We start from the raw sequence: 13,393 nt of genomic DNA on the forward strand, positions 1-13,393 counted from the left end.
ACTTGGTGGTTAGGAATCTCCCAGTGACAAGAATGCTGATTCCGGTTCCAGTGGCAATACTGTCAGTACCACTGGGGGGACTGGTATTCTCTGTATGGGATGGGCAACAAACTCCTTCCGGAGAAAATGCTTTGTGGAGTGGCAACGGATTTCAGATCTCCCTGGTGTGAGAGGGGTTCTACTTGTTCAAACTGCTGGAGCTGAAGAGGAAGAGAGTACCTGAAGCTGATGAAAATTGATGAAAAACTTGTCAATGCCAATGGATCCTGGGGTTGGAGATGCTGAGGATGACGGTACTGATGGATCACAGTTTGGTACTGATGTGCTTATGGGCTTTCTTGTTGTGCCTCTGGGACTTAGGATGTGCTAAGTTCTCACAGGCTGAGGTGGTGAGCTTGCTTAGAGCCGAATCTGACTTCTTTGAAGTGGATTTAGAGGAAGACTGAGTCTCATGCTTCTGAGAGCGCTTCCAGGATTCCCAACGACATCCCAACAGAGAGTTTTGGGCGTTGAATCTCCTGCTCCAGTGTCAGATTTTGCAGTAGAAGGTGCACTCCTTAATGAATCAGACCAACATACAGCAGGATTCCATGGCCTGGGTCTGATCTGGGACCTCCTGGCCTTCTCCATAAGGTATTTGCAGAGATGAAGTTCCTGCCCTTCTCGGCTAAGGCTGGGGAATGATGGGCAGATACTGAACCTCACAGTGATGTGGACTTCCCGAAGGTAATACAAGCACCACTGATGGTCATTGCTGACTGAGAAGGTATGCAGGCATGAAGTCCAGAGTTTAAAGCCTGGAGTCCAGGGCATAGTCTAGTACTCGAATGGAGTACAGGGCTGGGGGAAGTTCCCTAAGAGACTAAATCTAAATATTAATAAATCCATAAAACACTGAACTATAGACTATAAAAACTGTAAAAACTATTTATAAAGCTAACCCTAATTCTTATTTTGTAGGATGAAGCCGAAGCTACAGACACTGGAGGTTCCCACCTGGACCATGTGGCAGTGAGAAAGAACTTGAGAGAAAGAACTTGAGAGGCCCCACTCCTTATCCCCTTGGCCTGAGACACTGATGCATGGACCAATAGATGCTACTTTCAAATTCTCTGGCTCCAGGTGCATGGCGCTCACCTGGAATACAATGGAATACAGTAGGGACCAACCCTCAAAGAAAAACTTAGGACTTTGTGGAGGTATACATAAAGGACTTGACCCAGCACCACTGAAATCAGTGGGAGTGTTAGTATTGATTTTATTGGGAAGATGATCGTGGCCATAGTTAATTGTATCAACATGCCACCTTTGATGTTAACATTTTTGCCATTTTCTACCCAATCCCCAAACTCTACCTCTTACAGAAAATTATTGTGAAGGTGGTGGCAATCCAACTCCAGCATCATGTGTAGGAATCATTGCTTAAAACCAGTGAATAAAAGTTAATGCCCTTTGGTGAATGAGGAGAGAGATAGAAAAGCCGTGTTATGGCATCTAGTCTATCTCCAGTTGTATGGTTCTATGAAAAAGTGTGGCACCATTCTCTTTCAAGAAGCAGTAAAGTGTAGCAGACACAGTGGCACCTATCCAGTTATTGTCACTTCATTTCCCATATAAATTACACTCAGAATGTAATTACTCAACTTGCAAAGTCACATTAACATTTGATTAGAGATTGAAAATAAAGTCAAATTAGCAACATAACAATGTGCAGTTGCCTTGAAGGAATAATTTGGTGACAAAGAGATGAAGTATGCTGATACAGGAAACAGAAACGAGTCAAATGGTTAGTTGGCACTTTAGATGAATGTGGCCTTGTTCATCATATCAGACACTGCCCTAGCTTAGGGATGGGCTCGAATAATAGTTTAAAAAAAGAAATACCCAACAATTTGGTAGATGGCATGTCAGAAATATGTGCACATATGTCATAAATATAAAGGGAAGGGTAAACCCCTTTGAAATCCCTCCTGGCCAGGGGAAAGCTCCTCTCACCTGTAAAGGGTTAAGAAGCTAAAGGTAACCTCGCTGGCACCTGACCAAAATGACCAATGAGGAGACAAGATACTCAAAAGCTGGGAGGAGGGAGAGAAACAAAGGGTCTGTGTGTCTGTCTGTATTCTGTCTTGGCCAGGGATAGACCAGGAATGGAGTCTTAGAACTTTTAGTAAGTAATCTAGCTAGGTACGTGTTAGGTTATGATTTCTTTAAACGGCTGAGAAAAGAATTGTGCTGAATAGAATAACTATTTCTGTCTGTGTATCTTTTTTGTAACTTAAGGTTTTGCCTAGAGGGGTTCTCTATGTTTTTGAATCTAATTACCCTGTAAGGTATCTACCATCCTGATTTTACAGGGGGGATTTCTTTATTTCTATTTACTACTATTTTTATTAAAAGTCTTCTTGTAAGAAAACTGAATGCTTTTTCATTGTTCTCAGATCCAAGGGTTTGGATCTGTGGTCACCTATGCAAATTGGTGAGGCTTTTTATCCAACATTTCCCAGGAAAGGGGGGGTGCAAGTGTTGGGAGGATTGTTCATTGTTTTTAAGATCCAAGGGTCTGGGTCTGTAGTCACCTAGGCAAATTGGTGAGGCTTTTTACCAAACCTTGTCCAGGAAGTGGGGTGCAAGGTTTTGGGAAGTATTTTGGGGGGAAAGACGCGTCCAAACAGCTCTTCCCCAGTAACCAGTATTAGTTTGGTGGTGGTAGTGGCCAATCCAAGGACAAAGGGTGGAATATTTTGTACCTTGGGGAAGTTTTGACCTAAGCTGGTAAAGATAAGCTTAGGAGGTTTTTCATGAAGGTCCTCACATCTGTACCCTAGAGTTCAGAGTGGGGGAGGAACCTTGACAACATACTTTGTTTGAAGTAGGAACCAAAGATCAGAAAGGGTATAGGGCTCTAGAGGCAGATTTTTGCTTTACAGATAAGTGGTGCTGAGATGATTAAGTAAACTGGCTCTGCATGTTAAAACAAAGTACTACTGGTTGGAAGATCCTACATGGATTTCCAAAACTGCTACATATTTGAGAGCTAAAGAACTTTAAATAAAGTCCTGCTCAGTCTTTTGTTGTCTGCCACAGAATCCAGATTGCAGGATATAATGAACAGTGTCCTTCCAGCCGAGGAAAGCTGACTACTGCTCCAATTTCTCAGCAGGGGGGCTGGTGTTTCATCATGCACTAGGTATATTACATGGTCATCTAAATAGGCACGCTGCTATTTAGGCCATATGGCAGCTTTCATCAGCTGAAGGAGGAAAGAAAATCACAGCAATCTAAATGTTTTGGACAGGCAATCTAATCTTTTCATTTTTTGTTAGGTGAAATGGACAGGACATTAGCATGCTGGTGTTATTTCTTTTTTTTATATTCTAAATGCATCAAGAAAAAATTAAACTATTACCAATGGGGCTTTCATGCTTAACGGAGGAGTTTTCTGCTCCTCAACTTTATGGCAATTAGCTGCAAGCCAAGGATTTCCCGCCTCCCCTCCCAATAAAAAAAACTAGATAAAGGATTCAGTCATCAACTTTCCTAATACACTGTGCACAGAACTGGAAATACAATTTCACACTCCTGGGTCCATTGTAAACTTTATCCACTATTATTCTTGTAGTTCAGAAGTCAGTGAGAATTAGATTTTCACTCAGCTATCTCCAAAACAGAAAGGGAGAAAAAATGTTTTATATGATAAGGTTTGAGTTCTTGAATGTTGCGCTTCAGTATTTCTGCCTCTATTTTTTTTTAATTCCCTGCCAACCTCGAGTAGGACCTACCTTATAATGTCATGAGCTTCTCACTGGGGCATAAACTGTAAAACCATGAAAGATTCTGTACTTTCCTTTAGGTCTTTTTGTATAGACTACACACTATAGTATGAGCCACGAATATCCAGATTACAATCTGAATGTAGCCGAGGCAGTCTAAATGAGTACTGGTTTCCATTCGCTACAAAAGTAACTATATTCTGTGCTATGCAGCTGTTCAGATTTTTGATTCATGAACAGCTAGCAAAAAAATGAAACTGGTGTTGCAAGATGATCTTGACATTCTGTTGTGATAAATGAAAGGCATCTCTCCCAATCCAGTGTTATAAGAGGCAGTAGGGATCAAAGGATCATGTGACATCTGACTAAATAAATCACTTGCACATCAATAAAATTTAAAATGCAAACAAATCTTAAAGAGAAGATGTATTTTTACAGAATAGAAAAGATATTTAAAAAGAAAGGGAAAGGAATACAATACTGCCATCTTCCAAAACCAGGTTTTTTTGTCAGGAAGGCTATCAACACTGGAGCACGTGGAAATACGTATTGAGGAGTTGTGAAAGCCTTAGCTTAACAGAGGGGCAGTTCATTAGGGAAAGTGTGGAATTTGTAAAGTGCTTTGTATTATTAATTAATTATTATTATTATTATTACTATTATTAAAAGGGACGCTGGCCATTATCAATTATAATTAAGGATGCAAAACAATTTCCATTCTAACCTCATTTTCAGACACCCATACCTTTCTGAATATTCTATTTAAATCCAATTTATATTTCACCATTTATGCTGCTTCTTTATTTTGTGTATTTCACCCAATTTAAACAATGAAAACAGGCCAGTAATTTTTAATTTTGTTTATGGTCTTTTTCTGGTCAGTTGCACTTTCTGGTTCTCATGTCTGAGTCTCATAGTGTGTTCATTGTCTGATTTCCCTTTGTTTTTAAAGCCAACTATGTTACATTTAGGTGCCAAGAGTTAGGAACTTAAATTTATAGTTAGGTGTCTAAGTAAGTGGCTGTATTTTCAGAGATGTGGAACAACCATATTTGACTTTGCTCCCATTGTTCACAGCTTCTTCTGTTGACGCCATGCTCAATACCTCTCAAAACCAGACCACTTATTTAGATGTCTTAGGGATAGCTTCAATCTTAGGCATGCCAGCTTGAAAATTTTGTCTTTAGATTGTAAACTCCTCAGGACAATGACTTGGTTTTTCTGCATTTTGTACAAGGCTGAGCACAAATATTAAAATACTGCTAATAAATAATATTAATGATAAATAAAATTATTCTCATTGAAGTCAAACATCTCATGAAAACATTTCTGTTTGGATTCAATTTTCTTAAATTCTTCTTATACACAATGTAAGGGCCTCCTCGCTAGATTTGACCTCGTGTGGAAAAAAATCCTTTAAAAAATCAATGGCATGTTTCTGACAATGGCCTGACATCCATATCCTCTTCCAATAACACAAAGAGGTTCCCTGAAAAAAAATAAAAAAGTTGCTACTTCTTGTCCCACATCTATTGGGTTCCATTTAAAAAAAACCACAGCAACACAGTGACTAGTCCAAATCAGTCATGTTAACACAATTGCTGTATAGTGTGACAAAGTTCCTCCTCTATCTTGGTGGGTCTTGCACTTATTGGTGGATTTGCTCACCTTGGAGCTTCACGGCAGCCCTCAGCTTGGCCGTTTTTCTGAACCCACAGTCCAGGTCAACTCCTCCTGTGTCTGACCAGGAGTTGGGAGGATTTGGGGGGAACCCAGGCCCGCCCTCCACTCCAGGTTCCAGCCCAGGGCCCTGTGGAATGCAGCTGTCTAGAATGCCTCCTGGAACAGCTGTGCGACAGCCACAACTCCCTGGGCTACTTCCCCCTGGCCTCCTCCCAACACCTTCTTTATCCTCACCATAGGAGCTTCCTCCTGGTGTCTGATAATGTTTGTACACCTCAGTCCTCCAACAGTCCTCGTTCCCACTCTCAGCTCCTAGTGCCTCTTGCTCCCAGCTCTTACCACACACTTAAACTTAAACTTTGAGCCAGCCCTTCCTAAAAATCAGGTATGCAGCTCTCTATGTTTGTCTTATGTCTAGTCCCTGGAAGTTCTCAGAATAAGATGTGTTTCAGAGTAACAGCCGTGTTAGTCTGTATTCGCAAAAAGAAAAGGAGTACTTGTGGCACCTTAGAGACTAACCAATTTATTTGAGCATAAACTTTCGTGAGCTACAGCTCACTTCATCAGATGCATACTGTGGAAAGTGTAGAAGATCTTTTTGTACACACAAAGCATGAAAAAATACCTCCCCCCACCCCCCAGATTTGATTTTGAGAAATAGGGAGGACCTGGTTGAGAATTTGAAAGTGGAAGGCTGCTTGGGTGAAAGTGATCATGAAATGATAGAATTTATGATTCTAAGGAATGGTAGGAGGGAAAACAGCACAATAAAGATAATGGATTTCAAGAAGACAAACTTTAACAAACTCAGGGAAATTGGTAGGTAAGATCCCATTGGAAGCAAGTCTAAGGGGAAAACCAATTCAATAAATTTGACAGTTGTTCAAGAAGATATTATTAAGGGCACAGGAGCAAACTATCCCACTGCATAAGCAAGAGACTACTTGCACAGGCAAGAGGCTTCACAGGAGATCTTCAATTATCTGAAACTCAAAAAAGAGTCCTACAAAAAGTGGAAACAAGGTCAAATTATGAAGGATGAATATAAACAAACAACACAAGCATGTAGGGATAATATTAGAAAGGCTAAGGGACAAAACAAGATTAAACTAAGACAGGGTAGGCCTGTTACTCAATGTGGAGATGGGTGTGTGTGGGGGGGTGGGAACAATAGCAGAAAATGTGGAAGTGACTGTAGTGCTAAACGACTTTTTTGTTTCAGTTTTCACCAAAGAGTTTAGCAGCGATTGGACATCCAACATAGAGAATGCTAGCTAGAAAAGTTAGATGTCTTCAAGTTCCATGGCTTGATGAAATACATCACAGAATACACAAGGAGCTGACTGAAAAGATATCAGGGCCATTAACGATTAGAACATAAGAACATAAGAATGGGTCAAACCAATGGTCCATCTAGCACACTATGCTGTCTTCCGACAGTGGTCAATGTCAGATGCTTCAGAGGGAATGAACAGAACAGGTAATCATCCCCTGTCACCTATTTCCAGAGGCTAGGGACACTTCAGAGCATGGTTTTGCATCCCTGCCCATCTTGGCTAATAGCCATTGATGGACCTATCCTCCACAAGCTTATCTAGTTCTTTTTTAACCCAGTTATAGTTTTGGCCTTCACAACATCCTCTGGCAAAGAGTTCCATAGGTTGACTGTGCATTGTGTGAAGAAATACTTTTGTTTATTTTAAACCTGATGCCTATTAATTTCATTTGTGTTATGTGGAGTAAATAACACTTCTATATTTACTTTGTCTACCCCAGTCATGGTCTTATGGATCTCTGTCATATCCCCCCTTAGTCATCTGTTTTCTAAGCTGAAAAGTCCCAGTCTTTTTAATCTCTGATCTTCAGAAAGGCATGGGAGAGATTCCAGAGGACTGGAAAACAGCTAATATAGTACTATAAAAAGGGGAATAAGGACAATCCGGAGAAATACAGACCAGTCAGCTTAAATTTATCACCCGGAAAGAAAATGGAGCAAATAATTAAATAATCAATTTGCAAACACCTAGAAGATAATAAGTGATAAGAAACAGTCAGCATGGATTTGTCAAGAACAAATGGTGCCAAACTTACCTAATGGCTTTCTTTGACAGAGAAACAAGCTTTGTGGATAGTGGGGAAGCAGTAGATGTGGTATATCTTAGCTTTTGATACTGTCTCTTATTACCTTCTCATAAACAAACTAGGGAAACACAACCTAGATGGAGCAACTATAAGGTGGGTGCATAACTAGCTGAAAAACCATTCCCAGAGAGTAGTTATCAGTGGTTCACAGTCAAGCTGGAAGGGCATATCAAGTGGGGTCCCACAGGGATCAGTCAAGGTCCAGTTCAGTTCAATATCTTCATCAATTATTTAGATAATGGCATAGAGAGTATGTTTATAAAGTTTGTGGATTATACCAAGATGGGATGGAGGGGGGAAGTTGCAAGTGCTTTGGAGGACACGATTAAAATTCAAAATGATCGGGAGAAACTGGAGAAACAGTCTGAAGTAAATAGGTTGAAATTCAATAAGGAAAAATGCAAAGTACTCCACTTAGGAAGGAACAATCAATTGCACACATAAAAAAATGGGAAATGATTGCCTAGGAGAAAGTACTGAGGAAAGGGATCTAGGGGCCATTGCGGAGCTAAATATGAGTCAACAGTGTAACACTGTTGCAAAAAAAGCAGGAGTGTTGTAAGCAAGACACAAAAAGCAATTCTTCCGCTCTACTCTATGCTGATACAGCCTCAACTGGAGTATTGTGTCCACTTCCGGGAGCCAAATTTCAGGAAAGATGTGGACAAATTGGAGAAACTCCCAGAGAAAAGCAATAAAAATGATTAAAGGTCTAGAAAATGTGAACTACGAGGAAAGACAGAAAAAAATGGGTTTGTTTAGTCTGAAGAAGAGACGAGTGAGGGGGGACATGATAGTTTTCAAGTACATAAAAGGTTGTTACATGAAGGAGGGAGAAAAATTGTTCTCCTCTGAGGATAGGATAAGAAACAATGGGATTAAATTGCAGCAAGAGAGGCTTAGGTTGGATATTAGGAAAAAATTCCTAACCTTCAGGGTGGTTAAGCACTGGAATATATTGCCTAGGGAGATCGTGGAATCTCCGTAACTGGAGTTTTTAAAATGTGAGCAAAATATATTTCCCCTTAACTCTATTCTCAGAAACAGCTGAGCCCTTTTGCTAAAACTTTTTTTAAAAATACTGAGCCTAAGGCAGACACCAGTATGGAAAATTTCATCCCAACTGGCTGAAGTTTGGCAAAGTTATAAGCAACTGAAAACAGAGTCTTTTAATGGGGAAAATGTCAGACAACCTTAATTGTAGGCATCACTTTCAGCTCCATCTATAATAAATTTTACAGCCATTGATATCAGACAGAACTTTGAGTTTCCTTTGTTTAAGTTTTGTTCTATGTTTTTGTAACTTGGTTCACCTTTTTTTGACATCCAGTGGGATGTTGGTGTTTCCCTTTTAGGGTATAAGACGTATTCTGGGCTTTCATGATACGATACTGTATTGTCCTCAGGAATACTGCTGCAATTAGTCATCACAGCATATAGACATGCATTTGTGCTCTTTTGGTGTAGAAGAAGTGTTTTTGACATTTTTAGAATACAGCTCCTTGCCCATCCACTCTCAGAATCAGGACATTTTTGGTGCACTGCCTAAGGCTAAAGGAGACCAAGGTTGCTTGGCTTTTTCATCCTCCAGCCTTTTCTTTCTCCTTAATCTCCATTCTGTAGCAAATACAATTATGTGCCTTGCCTCCAAGCCTGTAGGATAAGCACATGATTCCTTTATTTAACTGATGCTGTAAGCACTGGCACAAATCACCTGGAAAGGGCTACTGTGCAGTGACAAGGCCTGCTGGCCAAGACAGTAGGAGAGATTTCAGTATACTTCTGTAAGATGAAATCGGTTAAAGATCTACATGCCCCAGTTCAAACAAGAACTGAGCTAAGTTCACAGCTCTGAGCTTTTCATTCTGTACATCTAAATGTCACTTGTTAGGCTTTAAATGCAACTAAAAAATTCTGAAAGGCTTTTGACATAATTTTTCAATGCTTCATGGGATTTAGCTAAAATTAATACAAAAACTAATTAGCTATGAGCCAGACCTACAGCTCCAGTTGCGGCTAATGGTAGCTCCAGGTACTCAGCATTTCTGAAAATCAGGCCTATTGCTACTCTTAGTAGAAGACTCCTATTCTATTGCACTAGAATATCTTATCACAGCTGATATATTTTCATGCTGGTCAGATATTATATGTAAAAAGGTATATTCTCATCCATATGTAAATATTTCATATACCTTCAGTTCAATGCAAATCTGATTTTCATTAGGGCTACCAGTGAATTGAATTAAATTAGACCAAAATTTATGTTTAGTTCTTATTAACTTACATCTAACTGAGAGCTGTCCAGTCCATTAGAGATGCCAGTCTATGACAGAACATACTGGAACTCTAATAATTGTAGCTTGTTAAAAATTAGTGAAAGAGCACTAATACCAGTCTGAAAGCTCCAGGGAGGATATCAGAAGTATCCCATATATTATGGTCTTTTATCAACTCTCTAACTTTTTTATACGTTGGAGTCTATCATGTAGATATACTTTCACATCGGTGTCCAACAACCCACAACCCCCTTTAAAGAAGATGAATTATGTTTATTTTACCTTAGAAATATTTCAGCCTGTTAAAAATTACTTTGCAAATTATTGCGTTTCTTAGTAAGATACAGCACATTACCTAAGAGTGCTCTTAATTCAATGTCACTCTGAAATCAGACAGTTTAACTGAGAATATTACTTTAGGAAATACCTGAGAAAGCTACTAGCTGTAGAGGATAACCTATCACTGAAATGGTAAGCAGTCTCTAAATGTATTATTCAAAAATACTGAAAGCACTATTCTCTGCCATCAGAATTCTCTAGGCAACAAATGCTCACCAGACACATTCTAATATCTCTATATATCTGACATTTGAACATGTTTTGTTCTAGCACATTCACCGCATATGTTATCATACATTTCCTTATTACTTACCTCCAAAGTAAGAGCCATCTGTCAGCTTCATCTCCTTACTGGATTTAGTGATGACACCAGCGACCCCATGTTGAATGAAATACATCTTTTTACCCACAGCCCCTTCTCGGATAATATAATCACCGGGTTGGAACACCTCAAACCGAAGCTTGCTCAGCATGGCTGTCACAAAATTGGGGTCTGCGTTAGCGAAAAGAGGCATTGTGGCAACCAGCTTGCGACAGTTGAAATTGACTATCTCCTAAATGGGAGGGAAACATAATGATAGTAATAGTCAGCAAATAGACATCCTAGAGTGGGTAGGTAAAAAACAAAAAAACAAAAACAGTGTACACAATAAGACAAGACTTTTTTCAGTAGAAATTTTGTGTGTGCTTATTAGACATAAGTCTTTCATTTTGTGGCTCATTTCTAGTCATTTTCATTCCTGTTGCTACTAAAATGGTAAATGAAACAAAAAAACCCCAAACCAAACTAACGAAAACCCAAACAACCCCTCATACTTCCCCACCCCACAAAAGAAACCACACCACTATTTCTATTGAGGCAAAAGGTAGGTTCTTCATGGGTCCCCTTGCAACTTATTTATTCTCCTTGGCTTTTAAGAAAAATTATGGACAAACAGACACTACATATGAATTACAGCCACTGAAAACTCTGTAAAAAGGGCACAGCTTGCAAAACAAGATGGAACAAATTCTCTGCTGGCATAACTCCAATAATTTGAGTGAAGTTATACGAGCAGAAAATCTTAACTTTTATTTTTGACATTTGTATCAACGGTATCTGTACAACTGCAGCAGCTTTAGGGGTAACATAAATGCACATTATGGACTTCTTCCAAAGCCCATTGAAGTCAATGGAAAGATGCCTCTGGATCAGGAACCATCAGATCTGAACTTATGGTAACTAATCATAGAATTATAGGCCGCAATCCTGTAAAGGAATCCATACAAGTGGACCTTTGCATCCACATAGTATCCTGTTGACTTCCTGGGACTCCATAAAGGTTTTAAGGGTCCAAGGTAGCAAACCAATGTCCATTATCAGGGCCATTGGCAGGCATTACATCCAAAGGAGAACACTACAAGATTAAATATGCTACTTGTTTTAAATTTAAATATGTGTCATTCCTGGAAGTGATTTGCAAGACAATTCTTGCAGACCTTAATTTGTCTTACTTAGAAAAACTCCCTTGGACAATATATTCAGTTCCATGCACAGGGTTTACAAGCTATCACACTGAAGGACATTTCACGAGATTGATTGGTATTGGTCATGAAGAGGGATTCCAACAGGACACAGCCCATTGGGTACAGTTAGCAACCAATGTATTAAAAGTATGACAAAACGTTATATATGATCATCTGTACATAAATGCACAAATGCATTAAAAACACAAAAACATGCAAACAGTGGTACTATTTATATCATGCCAATTGCCTTAGAAAGTTCAATGTTACTTCAGTAACAGCAGTGTATCCCAGGCCTTCACTACAGCAAGTACAAGGAGGTGTATCGGTAATGCAGCAAATACTGAGGTAAAGTCATCTAGGAAGATTTTAAGGGTGCCCACTAGATGGCACCAATCACAAAGATTGCCTTAGGTTTTACTAGATTTGTGTTACTTGCTGACAAGTGTAGCACATGTATGGCACAAGAGTGGAAGAGAGAAAATCCAAACTAAAGAATGGATCCTTCAAAATGAAAAAAAAAAAAAAAAAAGAAACTGGAAGAAGAGCACAAGGCAAAACAAGTGTCCCAGTGGTAGGAAGTTATTATCCCCATCAATTTCTTACTCCCCACTAAAAGAAGCCCAGGGCAAATGTAAAAACAATGAGGAGTCCTTGTGGCACCTTAGAGACTAACAAATTTATTTGGGCATAAGCTTTCGTGGGCTAAAACCCACTTCATCAGATGCATGGGGTGAAAAATACAGTAAGCAGAATATATATTCTAACACATGAAAAGATGGGAGTTGCCTTACCTAGTGGGGGGAGGGTCAGTGATAACGAGCCAATTCAATTAAGGTGGAAGTGCCTATTCTCAACACTTGACAAGAAAGGGTGAATACCAAGGGAGAGAAAATTACTTTTGTAGTGCTAACAAGGCCAGTGCAATCAAGGTGGCCCATTTCCAACAGCTGACAAGAAGGTGTGAGGGAAAATTACTTTTTGTAGTGACCCATCCACTCCCAGTCTTTATTCAGGCCTAATTTGATGGTGTCCAGTAATTAATTCCAGTTCTGCAGTTTCTCGTTGGAGTCTGTTTTTGAAATTTTTTTGTTAAAGAATTGCCACTTTTAAGTCTGTTATTGAGTGTCCAGGGATGTTGAAGTGTTCTCCTACTGGTTTTTGAATGTTACAATTCTTGATGTCTGATTTGCATCCATTTATTCTTTTACGTAGAGACTGTCCAGTTTGGCCAATGTATATGGCAGAGGGGCATTGCTGGCACATGATGGCATATATCACATTGGTAGATGTGCAGGTGAAAGAGCCCCTGATGGTGTGGCTCATGTGGTTAGGTCCTATGATGGTGCCCCTTGGATAGATATGCGGACCGAGTTGGCAACGGGGTTTGTTGCAGGGATTGGTTGCTGGGTTAGTGTTTTTGTTGTGTGGTGTGTAGTTGCTGGTGAGTATTTGCTTCAGGTTGGGGGGCTGTCTGTAAGCGAAGACTGGCCTATCTCCCAATGTCAGTGAGAGTGAGGGATCGTCCTTCAGGATACACTGTAGATCCTTGATGATGCACTGGAGAGGTTTTAGTTGGGGGCTGTAGGTGATGGCTAGTGGCGTTCTGTTACTTTCTTTATTGGGCCTGTCCTATAGTAGGTGACTTCTGGGTACCCTTCTGGCCCTGTCAATCTG

The 13,393-nt window shown here is 39.8% G+C and overlaps 1 protein-coding gene across 3 annotated transcripts in view; it reads right to left on the reverse strand.

Annotated features, from left to right (window-relative positions):
• HCN1 (hyperpolarization activated cyclic nucleotide gated potassium channel 1) overlaps window positions 1-13,393 on the reverse strand; it is a 316,103-nt gene that overhangs the window by 15,496 nt on the left and 287,214 nt on the right. For all 3 annotated transcript variants that reach the window (XM_073343906.2, XM_073343905.2, XM_073343907.2), the window contains one exon: window positions 10,524-10,764. In XM_073343906.2, coding sequence (XP_073200007.1) covers window positions 10,524-10,764 — 241 coding nt within the window. The remainder of the gene's footprint in view (window positions 1-10,523; window positions 10,765-13,393) is intronic.

The sequence above is a fragment of the Lepidochelys kempii genome, chromosome 5 (assembly GCF_965140285.1).
Source record: "Lepidochelys kempii isolate rLepKem1 chromosome 5, rLepKem1.hap1, whole genome shotgun sequence".
In the NCBI taxonomy this organism is placed as follows: Eukaryota; Metazoa; Chordata; order Testudines; family Cheloniidae; genus Lepidochelys; species Lepidochelys kempii.